Genomic DNA, 22,445 nt, shown 5'->3' on the forward strand with positions numbered 1-22,445 from the left:
AACAGTTAACTAGTTTGGATAAAGCAAAGAGTTTAGTTACAATATTTAATAAGTTAGAAGGTTTGTCTAAACATTTGTCCTAAATAACTATTTAACTTTTGAAGAATGAACATAGATTTCGAGTAATTACAATAAAAAACAGTAATTTATTCTATATTATGGCATTTATTACCAGGGCTTTTTCGGATATAAGTGATTTTTTATAACTATATAACTATAAACAAAAAATCACTTATATCCGGAAAAGCTGTGCTATAAATAATAAATGCAATGATATAGAAAAAAAATAGAAGAAATTGATAGCCCTTCATAGGGATCGCCAATAGATTACATAACTCTATACTTTTCAACTATCATCCAACCCTCATGTAACGCCCCATTACCTGTCGCACAAACTTGTCCCTGAAATTACATAATGTATATCATCGATCAACCCTCTTAATTGTACTAAGGAATAATACACAGAACGTTACATTATTTTATTAATTACATGTATAACGTACAAAACAGTGACATAAACAGTACGGTTCTTTATGCAACACTTCAAAAGCAAACATTCTGTTACCCAAAGGTTTTAGACATGTGTTTTTAAGTTAATATCCTTCATTAATTATTTCTCCATTATCAAATAGATGTATTAAGCTATTTAAATTCTGAACTAAGCAATGCATTATAAATTGTTAGCTGATAAATTTATATCTAATTTATTCTGTCATTACACTTAATATTATAATAACAGCATTAACGGTATCTTAGACCAAATTAAGTAAAATTACGTAACTAATTTAAATTTAAAGGTTTTAGATTTTAATATAGATATTCAGATAAATTATTGTTTATAGGTTATAACGTAAAACTTTTAAGTAATGAAAACAGTACAGAAAAATATAGGTTATTATTTGTAAAGTCACGATCATATTTATTATTATTATTATTATTTTAAAACCGGAACAATTCTTCCAATACTAGATTCAGTTTTATTTTACTGCGACACTATACACATTAAGCTACATAATAATAGACTTAGGCCTATACTTCACGTGTATCGATTTTCAAATGCACTTTTTCTCATTAACATTTGATATATTAATACACAAACAACATTAATATTTTCAAGGATATCGTACACCAAACTGCAAATAAGCGAATTATCCTTGAAGTGCCTTAATGATTATTTATTTAATTTTTTTTTAAAAAAATCAATACAGTAGAATGACGAGATTCGTTTTTATTAAGAAAAATCACGTTAAAGGAATCAAGATTTTCCCCTCGTATATCGGAAATACTCCCTTATATTTTACAGTAATAAAATTTATGTATTCTTATGATTCGCCGTATTCGTGTCAATAGACTATAAACTCGTCTTTTCATTACTAGAAACCGTATCAAAAAGAATTGAATCATTAAGAAAACTCGACTACATTTCTTATATATTATTATATAAGTCGAGTCCTACTTTCGCGGGAACAGTCGTTGCCTACTTTCGCGGGAGCAGTCGTTTTCCCGCGACGCATGCTCACTCGTCTCATTAATGACCTGCGTGTTTCTTCGAATGTCACTCCCTGTACAAGCGCCACTCTACCAGTCCTTTAAATGTCCTGGAGGTGTGAGTTAACGCCTTCTAAGCCACAATGTTATTAGTCGATTCCAGAACAAACCTAATTTTTCCGTCTTAGAAAATATATAGTCTTACGTTGTGTTGATTTCGTTATCGTATAAGTATTTATCATGGCTTCTACCAGTCTCTCTCACGATGTCTTTCAACGTAGCATCGTGCAACCACTTCTAACAGGTAAATCGTTAATTTTCGTTTATTTTAATGGCTTTTAATCGTTTCGGTTATGATCTTAAAGTTTCTTTATTCCTTACGAAAAAATCGACAACGTAATAAAGTCTTGCTTAGTTGCTATAGCAATTTTTTGTTTATGTGTACGTGTGGCCTACTGATATTTTACCTTGGGTTATGTATTTTGATAAACAAATGCTCAACATATAATCATTAAGTTACGTGATACTTTTAAAAAAATCCATATTTAAGTCACATATGTGACTTAAATATGGATTCTTTTTTCTATCCTATATAATAACATATAACTCTATACTCTAAAATATACAGGCAAAATTATATTGGTCAATATGTATATGTGCTTTCCAATTAAATTAATATATCTTACACAGTTTTTTCCTTATTGTATAACCTGTAATTTTATGAGAAATTATAATATCTTTCCTTATTTTTGTTTATTTATTAACATAAAATGTCTCAAAGGAATTGGAAGCTTGTCGCATATTTAATCGACGAAAAGAAGTAAGTAAAGTAGCTAAAATATTCGGTGTTAAGTACCGAGCGAAGTAACGTACGGCAAAAATTTTATCGCCGGTCGAATATATAAAAATTTTCTTTCTTCGTTCTAAAATTTAGGGAAAGTATGTGTGATTTATTTTCAATTCATATTTAAATATTAAAGAACAGTTCGCAAGTAGCAACAAGAAAATTGTGTGTTATCGGTGCTTAGATACATTGTTGTGTTATGAACAAATACTTATCGGACTACATACATCTTTGACCTTTTATTTATAACTTACAATTGTTTAGAAATTGAAATTTCTTAATTTTTAGTAAGTTGACACGCAATTTTATAGAATTACATTACTTTAGTTATATAATAAAATATATAAATATTATGAAATTTATTTGTTGCAATTAACAATTATAATTAATATTCCATGATAATTTTTAGATTCATTACTATTGTAGTTTTGTTTAATTTTAATTAAATAATTTTATCATTAATAATATCGTGAGAAATAATCGAATTGTTAAATATAATTGATTTTAATATTATTGGTAGGAAAATTTAATTTATTATATGTAAAGTAAATATATAATCTGCAATTAATCAATAGCCATTGTATTATTTCATTTCAGATCTTTATCAAATTACGATGGCTTATGCTTATTGGAAAAGTGACAAGTGTTCGGATTTTGCCGTTTTCGATTTATTTTTCCGAAAAAATCCATTCTCTGGAGAATTTACTGTATTTGCAGGCTTAGAAGAATGTTTGAAATTCCTTAGAAATTTTCATTATTCTGAAAGTGGTAAGAATAAAACATACAATAAATATAAATAAATTTAGGATATAACATTTTTTTTATTAAAACTATTTTTATATTCACTTTTTAGTAAATAATTTAGTTTTTATATTTATAACAATCATCACTTATATATAAAAATTATATAATCAACAATAAATTTTAAGTACTATATTTGGAATTTTGAAAAAATAAGAGTATGACCTTGTTACAGAATGTAAGCTAATATTTTTAACAATTATCTTTCTTGTAAAATAAAATTTTAAATTATTTTTTAATTAAAACTCGTCTCATTGTATTCCACATATCGTAAGTTGGTTAATGTTACCTATGGTTCCAAGATGGTGGCTTGTCTGATTCCAGCAAGGAAACAGTGGGGATGCACGTTCTAGCCTAACCTAACCTATTCTAATAATTTTGTTGGTAATAATTATGATAATTTATTATAATAGGTTAGGTTAGGTTAGAACGTGCGTCCCCACTGTTTCCCTTCTTCTATTTACTGGAATCAGAGACGAGCCGCCATCTTGGAATCATAGGTAACATTAACCCATAAGTTTATATGTTATATTATAAAAAAAACTAATTGCTGATAATGTTAACTATTTTATTACTGTTAATGAAAATAAATCCTTGGAATATTGGATGTGTTATCACATCACACCCCAACACTATGAAAATCCAACAAAAATAACCTTTAATAAACAAATGTAAACAGTCATCTTCAGGTTGACCTGAAGATGGCTGTATAAGAAGATTGAAAACTAAAAACATTTGTTGTTTATTAAATGTTATTTTTATGATGTTTGTGTGTGATTTGATTACTGTTAATGTTCATCTGAAATAGGAATGATAATAAGAATTAATATATTTGAATATTGCATTTATTTATGCATAAAATAACTTGTTTTACATACTTCTAAAGAAAAAGTTAAAAAATAAATGGAGAATTGATAACATCAGGATGTTTTCTTTTTATTCTATTATTGATTTAATGTTTGTTAAGAATAGCAATAGAATTTCAAATTTTTACAGTCTTTAAATTGAAAATACCATTTTGTAATTTGGAATTATAATTTAAAACATTGGAATTAAATGAAATTGCAATATTCAAGTAACTTATATGCTAACTACAATTAGTAGAATGTAAACAGATCCTTTTTTTTTAATCATCTGAACGTATTAAGTTGTACTAGAATAGCTCAAAAATTTATGTTTAACAGATCTTTAAAGTATGTAATGAATAATGTGCTTAATGCTGAAATTTTTCTTTAACTGTAAAATTAGCATGTTAAAAGTTTAACATGCTAATTTTAATCCTTTTGCTTAAGAAATTTTTTAATCTTAATACCTTATTTAGATAGGCTACAAATGAAGTACGTAAAGTAATTTTTTCTAAATATTTAGAATATTTTATACTCAGTAAAAATTATATGTACATGAATGTGTACATTGTGAATTAATGAGTGAAACTATGAAACACTACATTATTGTATATGGCACAGTGGCGTGCTGTCCACGGAAGCTGTGGAAGTACTGCTTCCCTTATATTTTCTAAAATATAAATACATATTGTGCGATTATTTTCATATTTTAATGCACTTTGAATTACTTAAAAATAATATTTTATTATAACCTCATTATGCCATTTTGTAAGATTATTTTATGATTTTTTGATATATATCTAATTATATAATATTTTATTATAACCTCATTATTACAAATTTCTATACTACATGTGAAAAAAATGATAAGATTGCTATTGTATATTAGAATATAAATTTGTATATGCGTATTCCCAACAGAAGCGCTGTATTGTCGAATACGGGGCAGCTTCCACGGCAAAAATATTTGAATTGCTTTACACAATTCAAATATTTTTGCCGTAATCTAGCGAATGCATGTAATCTAGCTGCTTTACACAGCTAGATTACATGCATTCGCACATGCGCTTTACAGAGCACCAACCTAATGCGGTTTAGCTTGTGGATGCTACACACCAAAATATTGTATAATGCTTCCAATGATTCTATCCAGAGCTGGCACAGCTTCCCTACCATCAAATGACACCATACGCCACTGGTATGGCATGAGTCTAGCATTTCATATATAATACTTGTTAATCAAATATAAGCTTATATAAAATATTTGTTTGTTATGTTAATGTCATCAAATTTAAATGTGGTGATAGTTTTTGTATCTCATCAAAACCATATTTTTATTCAATAACAATTTAACTTTTTTTTTTGCAAAGATAATAGCAATCATTTATTTAGTATACATGGAAATCTTTAAAATAGTTGACCATTGTTCAAATAGAGCTGAACATTACATCTTTCATGTTTTCTACAATTCTTTTGCTGCATCTTTTCATGGTACATCTAGATGCAATCTTTTGGTCAGTGTAGGGACCAATGATTTATTCTATCAGACTAGATATCACTTATTCCATCATTCAGATTTTATAGTATTGAAATCAAGTCATCAGGATATTAACTAATCTCCTGGAATGCCCTATAATAATAAGAAATATTATTATATTCCTTGATATATATCTAATTGACAACAAGCAAAATATTTATTGATGTTTATCTTTTGAAAACTTCTAGCAGACCTACCATTTTCCATTTAGTCTACTAATGTTATAATCATAATTATTATATTAAATAATGAAAAATATGGAAATTAAAAAATAACAATTGCATCTTATAGCTTATATTCAACAATTATTGCATTATTATATGCTGATTAGATTCAATGTTTTCTTAACTAGTTTCCATAGCAGAATAAAAGCATTTAAAATGAACTTATTGCAAAATTATAAAAATTTATTGCAGTTGTTTATAAGAACTGCAATAAATTTTTTCTTATATACTAAATATAATTAAAATAGGGTAACATTTATAATGTATAAAAAACTGGTTCATAAACTTGTAATCAGGCAAGCAACATACCATAAGTTGTATACCATATGAGTCAATTTATGCATTGATTCACATGGTATACAACTGTGCAAAGTAAGTTTTAAAAAATCTGTAACATGAAAATATTAGATATCAAAATAAGATTTGAAACATTTAAATTAACTATTTGTCTGTCCAACAGTTTAATATCATGAGAAAATGCTCCAATTTGTGAAATTATATTAAATACTAAGAGTCCTATCTGCTGTGACAACTCCTCGAGAGCAACCATTTCTTTAAAAGCATTTCCAAGTTACTAGATGTTTGTTATACAAAATGTTAAAATTACTCAAATTAACTGGTTTTATAAAATTATTCTGCATGAAAAAAATAAAAACTAGAAAATGTAATAAGTTGTGTAATAAAACTTTTACAAAGTTGTTATGCAGAAAATGAGAGCTCATAGATGAAAAGAAAAGTCTTTTATATGCAGCTGAAGAGATTAAAAGAAGAAACGAGATATATATTGTAGACTACTTTTCAAATGAACCAGTTAAAACTGAATTTATAGTTTATGTATTCAGTTTCTAAATAATCTACAAAAGTATGTCAACAAACAGAAAAAATCATCATTCATAATTTGTTGAAAAATTTTTTAAATAAAAAATTGTAGATGTGTTTGACTGTTATACTAATTGAAAATATCAGTGTCTTATCATGTATTGTTTTCTGAAATTATGGAGTAAAAAATAATTTAGTGAAATATTTGAATGAAACATTTATTTAACTAGAAAGCAAATATAAACACATTGTGATAAAGAATGTGTTTATATTTGGACTAATAATATGTACTGTACAATAAATTTGAATGGAATAAATACATACATCCACAAGAGCCAAATTATCGGGCTAGAGTTGGCTATAATAAATAAATAATTAATAAGACAATTTGGCACTAGAGCTTGGCATTTGGCGCCATCTCTTACTAAACTTAATAATTATAATTAAATTAAATAAATAATTTTAATAATTTGGAACTGGAGGAAAAGAAATCGGCCCGAAGCGGGACTCAAACCCGCAACTTCTGCTATCCGTGCAGACACGTTACCAGTTAAAATTATTTATTTAATTTAATTATAATTATTAAGTTTAGTAAGAGATGGCGCCTAACGCCAAGCTCTAGTGCCAAATTGTCTTATTAATTATTTATTTATTATAGCCAACTCTAGCCCGATAATTCGGCTCTTGTGGATGTATAGCTTTGTAACGGGTTAGTCGTTATTTATTTATATTTATACGCCTTGCCGGGGTTGCGATGGCCGGTTGAGTGCCTTGGGAGGACGTGGGCACTTGATGTGTTTCCAGCCAGCATTGTAATGACCGTCGATGGTCGTCGTGTTAGCTTATATATACTGGAGGAGGCGATCGGACTGAAGGTCCGGGTAGCGTAACTGGTAACGTGTCTGCACGGATAGCAGAAGTTGTGGGTTCGAGTCCCGCTTCGGGCCGATTTCTTTTCCTCCAGTTCCAAATTATTAAAATTATTTATTTAATTTAATTATAATTATTAAGTTTAGTAAGAGATGGCGCCTAACGCCAAGCTCTAGTGCCAAATTGTCTTATTAATTATTTATTTATTATAGCCAACTCTAGCCTGATAATTCGGCTCTTGTGGATGTATAGCTTTGTAACGGGTTAGTCGTTATTTATTTCGAATAAATACAATTAATCAAACAGATCATCATTATATTCTTTTATGTTCAAAGCAATAATTATAGAAATGACTTTAATAGTGAAATAATTTTAAAAGTGTTAATATATTGCAGAATCATGCAGAAGATTTATAACAACATTGACTTATTTGATTTTGAATAATTACTTTTTAATTATTTCTTTATATGCCATTTTGTAAGATTATTTTATGATTTTGTGTTTAAAACTTACCTGATCCAATTATGTTACTATAAATTAGTATTAAAAGTGTAGATCCAGGATGGTGCTTATTGTGCTGCAGCACCCCATCGATACCAAAACTCAAACAATTGTATTCCTGTAAAAGAAATATAGAAATATAATTCTTTAAATTCGAACTGGATGAACTTAATAAGTAAAATCTCCATACGTTACAAGGTGTGCTCATGGCAGCCAATTTAAATTGTATTTGATACAAAATTAAATATTTCTGTTTGAAGATTCAACAACCACTCCATTATGTTCTAATTTCTTGATGAAGACCTTCATAATAGTTAAAAATGTTAGAAAACTGATAGTTTTGATGACTGCTGGATTAATTTTGAGGTTGGTGGAATTTTACTTATTATTGTTATAATAAATTTTAACAATGGACGGTCTAATACATGTTGCATGATTTCTTCAATTAGCTTAGGTTACTGCTGACTAATTCTAAGGTAATTGAGTAACATTTTCCAAAAACAGACAGTGGGTGCTTTGGTACCCCAAATCTTCCTTGAGAAGCATTCATATTCTCAAAATTCTGGATATTTCACTGCTGTTAATTAGTGTTTGTAATAAGAAAATTTATTTCCTTCTCCTTAATATTATGTCATCTTGACTTCATCTTATGGCAATATCAGATCTGGAACATTTCAAAAGTCATTTTAAATATTATTTGTGATATACTGCATCATAAAAAATATCCAACACTTTCAAAGGAGAGGGATATAAATAAAGAAGCCAGTTTTATAGTTTGCTCTGCAAATTAATTCATTTAGCTCTTATATTTGCATAATCCATATTATTGTATTCTCTTCATGAAAATGTATAGTTTGATAATTGAAACAAAAGAAATATTAAGCAAAATAGCAGTTTAAAAGAAGTAATTGAGAGAAAGAAGGAAAAGACTCCAATAGAATTAAAAGAAAATTTAAAATTTTTATATTATAAAATATAATTAAAAGTGTAGTTAAAAATAATTTTAAATACAGCAAATGTTTAATTAACATTATTGATATGTTCTTAGAAACTGGATATTAAATAAAACAACATGTAACAAAAACAATTTTATCATCAGCTAATTGTTATAAGCAAGATATAAATCAATTATTAATAATCTAAATGGATTGTGTTTTCAACCTTCCCACCTCTTAGAATCAGTTTTATTGTTTATAAAGAAAATTCAACAAAGATAATTGTAAATGATTATAGATGTACTTGGATCTTTTGTCAATGACATTTATAATGAAATGACATTAAATGAGGACTTGTATAATAGTAAAAGGAATTAAATATCTAAATATAAGCCAAATAATTCTAGGTTCTTTAACCTAAGAAATCCATACATTATTGGGCTGCAATTTGAAAAAATTGTAGACCTATAAATTCTCACTTTCATCTGTCTGTTTCTCTTTCCTTAACCTTGAGAACGGTGTTTGATAAATGAAATTCAAGACCAGATATGGAAAGCTTAGGGGCAGGAGGCTCTGATTAACTATATATAAACTTCTGATAGAACCTGAAAGTCAAATTATTTCAATTCAAAAATTTTCCTCTAAAAGGAGTTAATGACCGGCACAACTCTATTGCTAACAGAAAAGTATGTTGCTCAGGGGCAAGACATCACAGTACTAATTTGAGATGGAAAGCATATATTTTAAATTAAATAAATTAAAAATATGATTAAAAATTGCAGCATGGCATTGTGACAATGTAACAATAAATAATTGCTAATTTGGCTATTTAAATAGGCATTGGGTGGTTGTATGAAAAATCACACAACAAAGAAAAATGTAAATTATGTACAGAATATTTTGTCATTGAAATAGGTGAGATAGAAAATACGGTTAATGTAACCCTTGGTGCCAAGATGGCGGCACATCTCTGATTCCAGCAAGGAAACAGTGGGATGCACGTTCTAACCTAACCTAACCTATTCTAATAAATTACCATAATTATTTGCAACCAATTTATTAGAATAGGTTAGGTTAGGTTAGGTTAGAATGTGCGTCCCACTGTTTCCTTGCTGGAATCAGAGATGAGTTGCCATCTTGGCACCAAGGGTTACATTAACCGAAAATACTATTGAATACCTATGTGAAAATGAGATAAAAAGTAAAATGAAATCATGTGATTTTCTATAATAATTTCAAAATTAAACTTAGAAACTAAAGATAAAAGATCTAGATATAGAGACTGATAAACTATAGACTTTCATCTGTGATTAAATATCACTTATGAAATTTTACATTTCATTTTTAAGATTGTAATTGAGATAAATATAGAATAAGTTGATTAATTAAAAATATCAAAATTATAAACACATGATGATGTAAATCCAATTAAAGATAAGCACAATCTATTAATATACAGATTTTTCTGTATGTAAATAATAAAGCAAAGTATTTGTAAAATAATAATTTAATTAAATAAGAACGCCACAAATTATTATTTAATATAATATGAACTTAGAACTTGAAATATTTCAATTGTTTTGGATATGTGTACTAGTAAAACCAAAATTTTTGCACTTCTAAAAATGTATAATCCTTATAAGATTAAAAATTTTATATTCAAATAATTGCAATATGATGAATATGTTGTTGATTTCTTCATTGCTATTTTTGATAAACAATGAGTATTATATTATTTAATTTTTAAATTTTATTTGATCATAAAATAATAAAAGTTGGTATATAGCAAACAGAGAGAGAATGGAGTAAAGTAATGCAGCAATATAGAAAAATACTGTAATGGGAGAGATATTAGCTGATCTACACAGCAATAAACTTTGAATGTTGTTGTTATGGTGTTGGAATGTATCCTACATGACATATATATCAGTGCCTAATGCTATCCTGGATCAAAGTCAAATGCTTTATTTGCTATTTATGTCTGTATCTGTGTTTAAGAATTTCCTGATTATGTGGCATATGTTTAGTATGATAGCCTTTTGTAGAGTGATGTATGTGCTGTTGTGAAACTCTAATGTTATGAGACTTTTCTTCAATGTCTGTGATATGATGCCTGTGCAAGAAAGGACTGCTAGCACAATAAGTATCTTATCTATATCATTTTCCACAGATTATTTCATGGGCAAATTCTGAGTATTTACTCATTTTTTCAGTGTATGTATTTTGTATGTCATGAATGTTTGGTACAACTTTATTAACAAAATTATATATTATGTATGTGATTATGGCAATGCCATAGTATATTTTGTGTGTGTGTATTTTTTTGAGCATCTGAATGTATATTTGTAGTATGATTCCTCAGCATACAGAAGTCTTTGTTTGTGGGCAAACTTTGATGCACAGAGGATGTTTACCTTTATTTGGCTCATTTTTAAAATTTGTGCCTAGAATAATTATGTGCAACAGTCAAAGAATCAATTCTTTTATGATATGCTCTTTTAGTTGATGTACATTTGTTTGTATAGTGGAAAATGCCACAGACAATGATGAATTTACAAAGATTGTTAGAGGGTTGGATTATTAGCCTTTTCAAAGAAGGATGTTCATCCAGAGATATAATAAAAGCACTGAAAAACCAGAAATGTATGGCTTCATAATCTATGGTTTATAAAGCCATCAACATGGTAAACCTTGCAAGACAAGTGGCAACTAATGAAGAAGTACACATGATCAAGTGGTCCAATCCAATTCATTACAAGGAGGCCATCAAGAAAGTCAAAGCCTTAGTAACAAAAGAAAACCCATGTTGCCCAAAAAGTAGCTGGAAAGTGTCATCTGAGCTTGTCTTGTATCTATAATATTGTAAATGATGAACTGAAGTTGGTAACCTATAAAAAAACCAGAGCTCCCAAACTAACGACAAAACACAGAAAAACCACAAGACCAATTCAAGAAAGTTTTATCTGAAAACAATTGTTGAGGTCTGTGTTCCCAAACTATATCCTGTGAACTGAACAAAGTTTTTTTCCATCATAGCAAAGCCTTCTCTCATATCTTAACATTAACACAGAAGTATTTCTAATAAATTCATAAGAAATTTAGGATTACATTTATTACCAACAAAGAAATTTCAGTCCCCTAGCACAAGCAAGCCCCTTGGCTTTTTCTGGGTTTGGCTGCTTGAAGAAGCAACTGTTTGAGTAAAGACCTTACATGGAGGTGTATGGAAAGCTGCAAAGCACATATGGAATGGAATTTTCCCTGATAAGAGCAAGCAGTTTTCCAGGCATTGAAAACTAGACTACTTATTGTTAGTGCATGGAGAACATACAGAGCAACCAGAAACAATCCACAACCAATGTAGTCTTTTACAAGTTTATGTCTTTTACAAGTTTAGCAATGTTTTTAAACAGGAACAGCTCCTGTTTAAAAAATATGTTTTTTTTACAATTTTTGTTTATAATTCTCAACTGCCCTTGTTATATATATGTTCTAATTTTAATAGATTATTATACACCTAATGTTTAAATTTCCAAAAATATCTAATTGAAGAGGGGCCATTACAAAGCCTGAAATGCATTTTAGATTGGTAATAGCGTACATGTATATAGGTGTATATTATTAAATAATAAACTCCTCTTGTCACGTGAGTCAGTGTGATAAGCCCTAAAAGTTTAATTGTGCATTAACACAAAAAATTGAAGCTATAGTACTATAAATAATGTCTTGTTTTCTCTTAAAAAAAATCTGTACACCAAACTCCCAATTATTTGTGCCTAATCAAATTATTTTATCCATCTTGTCCAAGGACAGTATAACAAATGAAAAGTTGCACACACATCATCAGTGTACAAGCAGTAGGCCTTTAAGGTCAGCTGACTTTCCAAGAAATGGTTAAAATATCCATGGGAGTTAACCTCAATTTACAAATGAAACTTTAGATATTTATTGATAGAATATACGTGAAAAAATCACACTTACTAGATATACTATAAACAGCAGATTTGAAAAAATATCCTACTAATCCTAAAATTAAAATACAGGTATTCCTTGTAAAATACTGTACTTCTACAACACAGTTTGAAAATTGGGAATATTCTCTCGTACAACACAGTTTCCCTCTAACACAGTTTTGGAAATCCTCCATACAAAATTTCACAACTTTTAAGTGTAAACGCTGTTATTTGATATTTTTTAAAATTCAAGTAAGCATGCATGTTATCTGATATTTGCCTACGGATTTTAGAATATCGAAATTTTCAATTTGTGTTGTACTTTTTGTTAGGTTTACTTTAATGAAAACTGATAGAATTTTTTCTTCATTACCCTAGCTTTCCTATCAACCATGTGTCGTTGTTGTTGCTTTCAGGCTTTAGCTCTTAAGACTGTCACTGTGTTTTCTTTCTATAGATTAATCTTTGCATTTAGTAAAGTTTATTTAAACATGTTTAGGTAAGTGTTATTAAACTTTTTCTAACCACAGTTAAGTAATTGTTCGTAAAAATGAAGAACGAAATACGGCAGTATCTTGGTAATCGAGCATAAGCTCCGGAAAAAATTGCTTGGTACCGAACAAACACGACCCACTAGAACAAATTATCAGTTAATGACATATTTTTATTTTATCATCCGTAGAAAATAATGATAAAAATAAAAAGTGGACACATATTATTTTAGACATAACTATTTTCATTTTTCCACTTACAGTATACTTTTATAATACATTTATATTAAGTCAAAAATTTTTAGTTTAATTTTATTAAATTTTACAAATCATAAAATGAATTAAATTGCTTTTAACATGTCTTCAAAATTTATCAAGATAACATAAATTGAATTAGCGTTAATTGATGCAAGGAATGATACCTTTATTTAGTGAAATTGTCTATTCAAACATTTAACCTATTTGACAGTACCTTTTCGGTTTAAACAAATAATAACTTATATGTAGCATACAATATATAAAATTTAAAAATTGATATCTAAAAATTTTTTATCAATTTCATTTATTTTTTAATTTTATATGTTGTATTCAATATATATAAAATTTTTATTTAACTTAAAGATGAACTGTCAAATAAGTTGAAATCATTTGTTTTAGTAAACAGTTTTGTTGAATAAAGATATTTTCTTTTTACTCGAGTCTTTAAAGTTCAATAATTTGATAATTTTAAATATTTCACTATAGTGAGATTAACGTCATCATATTTTATATAAATGTAATAATTTATTGACTCATTTTTTAATAAATAAAAAAGAAATATTGATTTTTATTATAAGAATTATCCTAAAATTTTCTATTTATAGATATTTTATACTTAAAGAAGACATTGCCATCAGTTGAGGAAGAATTTTTCATTTTTCTTTCAAATTTAACTGCAAAAGATGTAACATTATATGCTCTTCCAGAAGGTTCAGTAGTATTTCCACGTGTGCCACTAATAAGAATTGAAGGTCCACTTCCTGTTGTGCAACTGTTAGAAACAACACTTCTTACACTGGTTAATTATGCCAGGTAAATGTTATTTTGTGTTACTACTTTGTCATATAGGATACAGATTGTTAGAAATTTCAAGTCGGTTAAATATCAAATATTTTAGTTTATGTATTAATTAATACTTTCTTTAAGTCTTGTAGCAACTAATGCTGCAAGGTATCGCATAGCAGCTGGACCAAATATTAAACTATTAGAATTTGGATTGAGAAGAGCTCAGGGACCAGATGGTGGTCTTTCAGCTTCCAAGTATGCATACATTGGAGGTACTTTATTAAAAATTGAAATCTAAAATTATTATGATTTTATTAAAGCTGTACTTCTAACAAATTATTTAATATTTTTAAAGGATTTGATGGTACAAGTAATGTTTTAGCTGGTAAATTATATAATATCCCTGTCAGTGGCACTCATGCTCATGCATTTGTGATGTCCTACAATTCAATTGATGAATGTAACATTAAGGTAAATTGATATATTTTATATATTTTTAATTAGTATAATTCTTAGACAAAGTCACAGACCAAAACCTTTTACAGTGTCGTATACAACAGAGAACCAACTAATGTTTTCGGCCTCCACCAAGGCCTTCTTCAGGTTGGGAACTAATGTCATCTCCCTCCAGAAGGCCTTGGTGGAGGCCGAAAATGGTAGTTGGTTCTCTGTCATATACAACACCGTAAAAGGTTTTGGTCGGTGACTTTGTCCTACTCACTACAGTGTTAATAGTAGAAGACGTTTATAATTCTTAGAAAAATAACTATAATTTCAATAAATTATTAAATGTCTTTAAACAATTCAACAATAATAATAATCTTGACTTTTTAATATTAATGTTTGCTTGCATTTTCAAAATGTATTAATTATACTGTATGTGTATTTGATGTGTGTGATTTTTTAAAACTTGTTAAAAAAAGAAAAATTCATCTTTAAAGACACAATGATATATAAGAATTTGTTTTCTTATGGTTTTTTATTTTACTTAAAATAGTTACTTTCAAATAATACAAAATACACAGTGAAATATTTGTGTATGTGTGTAATATACAGGGGCTGCAAGAGTATACATTTGTTATTATGGAAAAAAACATACAAGGAGAAAGTAGGAAGAAAAAACATTGATTTTTATGTACAAATTAAAATCACAAATAAGGAATACGAACTAATGAAAGATAATAATCATAATAATGATCACCAAACATTTGTATTTCTCAGATTCTCAAGTATACCTACTTTTGCAGTCCTCCTGTATATTACGAATATTAAAAGATTTGATCCTGTGTCCCCAGAATGTTTGGCTGATGCTGTAGCCACTTTGGCCATTAGACAGTCTACTGCTTCATCATTAATGAACTATTCTGTCACAAATATGATCATTTTTTTATAATTGACTGATATATTAGAATTGAAAAATATTGATAAAACAATTTTTAAAAGGTTTTAACAATATTTTGTAAACTTTTTTTGTTCCTACTATTTAAAAAATTTAATTGAAATATTAGAAGTTTCGAGTTTTAAAATTTATTTTAATTTCTCGATAATTTTATTCCTATAAATTTGTGCAGATGTTACGCAATCGATCGACGGGTGAAGAGGAAAACTTTGTCGATTTATGTATTCAGCATCAACAAGAATTGTCAAGATTTCTGAAAGTATTATGTGATGAAGCTAGTGCGGGAGAATTAGCAGCATTTGTATCATATGCTATTGCTTTTCCTGATAGCTTCTTAGCACTTATAGATACTTATGATGTTATGAGGCAAGTATTTTTTTTGTTTTTTAGTATAGTTTTAAATAATTTAAATATTGAAATATCAATTTATTTGGGAAAAAAATTGTTAATAATAATAATAATAATAATAATAATGTTAATTTTAATTTCAGTTTTAAGGCTAATTTGAAAAAACTTGAAATTCAGAGAGAAATAAAATTCAGTATTGTATTCTAGTGTAAAAAAAATAATACAATATTCTAAAACTTACTATTAAATTTTTTTTGAAGTATTACATATCTTATATATTTTTATTTGTAATGTTTTGTCTATTTTACTATAGTGTATATTCATTAAACTATTACACAAACACACGACTTTTATGCTTTTATTTTTTTATTTTCCTTTTATCTTTTAACTTATTTTTTATTATTGGATTAGTTTGTATAATAACTTGTTTTATTTTATAAATTTTGGCAAACGTTTAAACAGGATAGACCAGTAATTATTTTCTATTTATCATTTAGTTATAACTTATTGTATACAATATTTTTCATGTAATAGTATTCACATATATACCCATTAACTTATATTGCCAAATTTACTGCTAGTTACTATTAGTTTTTGTCAAAAATTTAGTAATTTTTTAAAATTGAATTCTTTTTGATGTACCATTTTTAACTTTCTCTTGTCTCTATCTGCATTTTTATTTTTACATTCGGAAATTTTTAGCATTATTTTAAAATAAATATATATATTTATTTATTTTTTGAATGTTTAGTTATAACTAAATATATTTAATGATTTTAAATAAATATACATAATAAAATCTCTTATATATGATAACTTTTTGGATATAATATAAAAGTTAATGTTGATAACGAAAGTTATTTTCGCTTTTATATGCTGGAATTAATTACTCTTTCAATTTATTGTTGGTCAATATACGAGTATAATATATTGCAAGACTTATAAGTATTCGATTTACCATATATATATATTAAATATTATTTAAAATTTCCAGTTACACAGTTATTTCCCTTAAATCTGCTGAAGTCATTTCATTAAATTTTGTAGTTATTGTATTCATTTCATCCGAATCACTCAAAACATATATTGCGGATTACGTGGTACTTTATGGTTATCTGATCGATTTTTATGTTATTCAGGATTTTCGTAATTAGGATTTTGATAAAATTCTTTTTATATTTAGTATAAAAATAAAAAAATGCATTTTTATTAATGATCTTCACTTCTAATAAACTTGTTTTTACTTTCAAAATTTTAAATCTAAAATTAATTAATTCATTACAAGTTTTTCTAAAACAGTTTGCCGAATAATAATATTGATAAGATTTTAATTTATTATGTTGAAATTAGATGGGAAGTTAGATTTAAAAGTAACGAAATGTTATATATTCGTTATTCTGCCGAAACTGAATGCGTGTTTATGAAAACAAACATTAAAAATTACATCAACCGAGGATAAAATTATAAGTGTAAAAGCTGAAATAAATTAATTAATTACCGCGTTGTTGATTTTTAAAACAAGTGAATTTTTTTGCAAAAGTAAATTAATTTAATATTTGTATTTAAATGTTCATTTTCTTATTGAAAATAAAAGAAAAATCTTTTCCTTTTTAAGCTTGACATAGTGCTTGTAATGGACTTTAGAATATAGGTTCAGAATCACAAACATAATTGCTATTACAATGGCTTTTATTTTTAAAACTGAAATTATGTTATTGACTAATATTTCTATTTTCTTTCATTTGTTATTTAATTCAAATTATTAATTGAATAATATAGATAAATAATTGAAAATTTTATTTGCAACAGTGACTTAATAATTATGGCAGAATAGGAATGAATGTATTCAAAGTAAATAAATTAATGTTATGATTTTTGTGGGTTTATGAAAATGAGTAGATGGACTGGAAAAGATTGGAAGCTGCTATTATACAGCATACTGAATATTTGGAAATAATTGTAATATACAATTTATAACAATATGGAGTTACATGGTTTCTGGTTTTTCTTTTTCGATTGTAATTAATAAATTTGTTTTAATCAGTCGTTTGGATTAGTCAATTTATATCGGTTATGACGTGCGGATTTGTTTTAATATTAAAAAAACGATATTGTTGCATAAATGCCTTTTGGAAATAATTAGTGAATAATAAGATTTGTAAGTTAAAACTACATTAAAATTTGTTTCTTGATTTTCTTAGCTAAACTACGCATTAAAACTGTCTATTTAGACAGTGTTTAATGTTTGCGATAGATAATTAGAATCTGATCAATAAATTTTTTACTCATGTTGTATATTTAAGAAATATTTAAAAATTATAGATTCTACATTTCTTATTTCTATGGATAGATGAATATACTTTCAGTATATTGTTAACTCAATAACTTATCATTTTTTCAAGGATTTCAGTATTTATGTAAAGTAATTAAATAATACATAAGTTATATGTAAAAGTACATAAGTTTCTTTCATATGGCCTCAAACTTTTTCAGGTTTCAAGTTGGCCTTGGATTGATTTGGATTAACCACTGCTGTTCTAAAATATATTGTGATAAACTGTTTTGTGACAGAGAATAGTGTACATAAGTTTATTTATAAAAATTAATTTTTATTTATAGTAATCAATTTTATTTTTTAATTTTCATTTATTTTAATGTTGTCTGTCAATTATGGAGTTATATGTTTGCTAGTTTTTTTTTATAGTAATTATATTAATTATTTATAATAAAGTTATATAATTACAAGTGTTTTCTAGTATATCAGATAATCTTAGCTGAATTTATTATTATTTATATTTTTTCTATATAACTATGCTTTATACTATGAAGGCTAACAGTTAAAGATTTTTAAAAATTATTTTAGAATATTCTAATGTTAGTTCAGATCTTTTGAAGTATTATTTGTAAGCTTAAATTTAATATAATTACCACATTGAATTAGATTGGTATATCTGTTAATTTTTAATGTAGATTAAAATCTAAACAAGTCTTGCATTAGAATACTTAATAGAGAGAAAATATTGTACAACATGTTTTAATTATGTCTTGGCATAGTAATATATTATATATATATTAGTTGTAAATAGATAGATTGTGTGAAGATTCGTGACGAGGTGTAAAGGTTTCTGTGAACAGACCAACATAAAATAATAATCGAAACACGTTACTTTTAACAAAGGTACGATTTTATTCTCGCCAGAAAGAACAGAAACAGGTTCTTTATGGATCCCAACTTTACAAAGAAAAATCCTTTTACAGTCATTCAGTCATTAAGCTTAACGAAAGGGCACGCTCAAAACGGAACCCGACAAATTATACACATGCAGATCTTAAAACTAAAACTTATCCTACTTATAACTAAGGGGAAGAACAAAGATATACATGTAGAGATAGAAATAGATGAAGATTGAAATACTTTGGTGGGATACCGCTCTTGAGTCCTGTTTGATTTTTATAGGCTTCCTGTGTTCTTGGTGAATCTCTCACTCTCCCGTCATATCCTTTTCTTTTCCTCTGCTGCTAACTTATACAGCCCGGTCGAGATTGCTTCCTTTTCACACCTTCTCTCTCCGCAGTCCAGTCCAAAAGTGATTCACTTTCTCTCGTCGAGACCCTCGGCGTCGTCCCTTCTATTGTTCTATTCATTGTCTCTTTCTTAGAAACGATAATCCCATCCAAAGAGTAAAAAGGAGTGGTGGGGAAAGTAAAGGAGGATAGATAAGACAAAAGAAACAAAGGAATTGCTAACACTAATTTATATTACATATTAAAAACATATAAAATACATGAATAATATGGCTGACGGCCACAGTTGTTTCACAAAAGAATTTCCACAGTCTCTTAATGTTCTTTTCATTATTATTATTATTATTATTATGCAAATATGCTCAGCTGATACTTGTTCCAAGTGCTATGCAGGTTTAAAGTTAAGGTAAAGCTACCTAAACAAGTGTTACATTAAGCTTCTTTGTAACATTTAAACTTATCTTCATCTATTAGTACTTTATCAATAAACAGGACTTATTATACTGGATTTACGGATGCAGCAATTAGGTCTTACAGATCAGAAATAATAATGTTTATTTAAATCACCTGAACACATACACTTTAACATTGTGTTTCAGACCTGTTTGTCTCTCATCAGTAGGCATTTAAGAGACATTTTCTACAATTAAAATAAATTTTATTACAATCATAAATAAACATAAAATTCCTGACAATAAAGCAATAAAATTCTTAAAATTCTGGGTTTCTAAACACATTCCTAGTTCCGAGCATATTCAAAATCAATATTAACCAAACAATTCCATACGTATTCATCATTGATTGTCCACATTCACTTAAACCTCCCATTAAACCCACTAAAAAGAGATTTAAGTGAATGTGAACAGTCAATGATGAATACGTATGGAATTGTTTGGTTAATATTGATTTTGAATATGCTCGGAACTAGGAATGTGTTCAAAAACCCAGAATTTAAAATGTTTTTTAAATGCCTGCTTATGAGGGACAAACAGGACCAAAACACAATGTTAAAGTGTATGTGTTCAGGTGATTTTAAATAAACATTATTATTTCTGACCTGTAAGACCTAATTGCTGCATCCGTAAATCCAGTATAATAAGTCCTGTTAATTGATAAAGTACTAGTAGACGAAGATAAGTTTAAATTAAGTTAAGGACACAAAGGCATATTAATTAAATTCTTTGTAACATATTGGTATATGTATAGCTACAATTGGTATATGTGTCAACATCTAGAAACTTCTAATAATGTGACATGTTCAATATTGTAGCTTTCTGTTAGTGCCATGTATGTGTTTTTATTAAGACTTAATGTTTCTAGACTTTTGTGTAGAATATGTGGTATAACACCAGTTGCAGAGAGGATAACAGGTACAATAAATACCTTATCCATCCTCCAAATTGTCTTATTTCCTGAGTGAATAGAGTGTACTTGTTAATTTTTTCAGTGTGAGCATTTTTATGTTATGAGTGTTTGGAGCAGAGATGCCTATTATATAAGCAATCTTACTGCTTTTGCCGATGAGAGTAATGTCAAGTCTATCGTGATGAATTGTTTTATCTGTGATTATATAACTGTTATCTGTATTTTGTCATGTCTGTTTTGAGTTTTGTGATGGTGAAGTAAGTTTGGTTGATAAACTCATTCATTTCTGAGGTTCATTTCATCCATTGGCTTGGTTTACCTGCCTTAGTGCTCTGTTGTTGGATTGCCTCAAAAACATCAGTGTTTGGCCAGTTTCTCACGACTGGTGTGTGCATTGCAGTAGTTATATTTGGTCAGTGCTGCTTTCACCACTGAGGGCCAAGGGAGACTATGATGTATTTTTCAAACGTGAGCCTCTGCCTAATTCACCAGCACATACCTTGTTAATCCAGGCAACATCCAAACCTGTATTACATTTGGATTGTGTTATTATCATGATTAGATCTCCACAGATGTGGGTTCAGTCACTCTTGGCTTCATTTCTCCCCATAGACCTCACTGGCATGGGTGACCTTACCAGGAGCAAATTCTCCAGCCAACATAGTTCTGTTGTTTATCAGAACTACTGAGCTCTCACCACAGCAAGGTGGTGACTGGCAAGAGAGTTGTTATTATCATATTTAATAATCATATTTTGATTTAGTTCTATAATTCTATGATAAAACTATATATTTTTCTTTGTGTTTGACATAAATTATTACTGTAAATTCAAATCTAAAAAATAAAAAAAACTACAGTAAGAACCATATTGCTTTTTGTATTAAACTCTGAAATTTTAACTTAAATGAAATAGTTATCAGATGAGAAATATTTAAAGACTTTCTCGAAAAAAGATTCTTGAACTTTTTGTAGAATTTCTTTTATATCAAATTTCTAAATAGCTGTTTAGAAAAGTTTACCATATTTAACAGAATTTACTGTATGATTTATAATTATTTCTATTACTAATACAATGCGGGGTGCTGTATGGCTCTCATGGCTGCTGGCGTAAAAATTTTTGCTCTCTTGTGATTTAACTCATTTTTTTATTTTTTATTTTATTACAAATCATATTACAGTAAATTCTGTTAAACATGGTAAACTTTTTCTTGGAGAAAAATTTAGTAATAAATTTATTTACTATTTTCATGTACAAAGTCTAGACAATTAAAGTGGATAAGTTATCATTGTAGTTGACAATATTTTTTCATTTATAAATAAAAAAACTAAACAAGCCCAAGTTTATCATAATCAAATCATTAAAATGGATTATTTGGATATAGTTTGGCTAACAAATAATTATCAAAACTTAATAACAGCCTAATTGTCCATCTTTAGACTAAATTATCTTTTTTGA

The 22,445-nt window shown here is 27.6% G+C and overlaps 1 protein-coding gene across 3 annotated transcripts in view; it reads left to right on the top strand.

The window, feature by feature from the left end:
- The first annotated feature begins 1,510 nt into the window (after positions 1 to 1,510).
- The window catches only part of Naprt (nicotinate phosphoribosyltransferase), a 38,063-nt gene continuing 17,128 nt past the window's right edge, over positions 1,511 to 22,445 (top strand). The window contains exons 1-6 of one of the 3 annotated variants that reach the window (XR_010883101.1): positions 1,511 to 1,792; positions 2,930 to 3,100; positions 14,172 to 14,379; positions 14,494 to 14,624; positions 14,708 to 14,823; positions 15,924 to 16,117. Coding sequence is in view for 2 of the 3 variants with exons in the window: in XM_067289108.1 (XP_067145209.1) it covers positions 1,729 to 1,792; positions 2,930 to 3,100; positions 14,172 to 14,379; positions 14,494 to 14,624; positions 14,708 to 14,823; positions 15,924 to 16,117 (884 nt within the window). In the remaining variant the exon portion in view is untranslated. The remainder of the gene's footprint in view (positions 1,793 to 2,929; positions 3,101 to 14,171; positions 14,380 to 14,493; positions 14,625 to 14,707; positions 14,824 to 15,923; positions 16,118 to 22,445) is intronic. The other 2 variants (XM_067289108.1, XM_067289115.1) reach the window with 2 other exon arrangements.

This window comes from Centruroides vittatus, unplaced genomic scaffold, assembly GCF_030686945.1.
Source record: "Centruroides vittatus isolate TY-2023 unplaced genomic scaffold, ASM3068694v2 contig_1031, whole genome shotgun sequence".
Classification (NCBI taxonomy): domain Eukaryota; kingdom Metazoa; phylum Arthropoda; class Arachnida; order Scorpiones; family Buthidae; genus Centruroides; species Centruroides vittatus.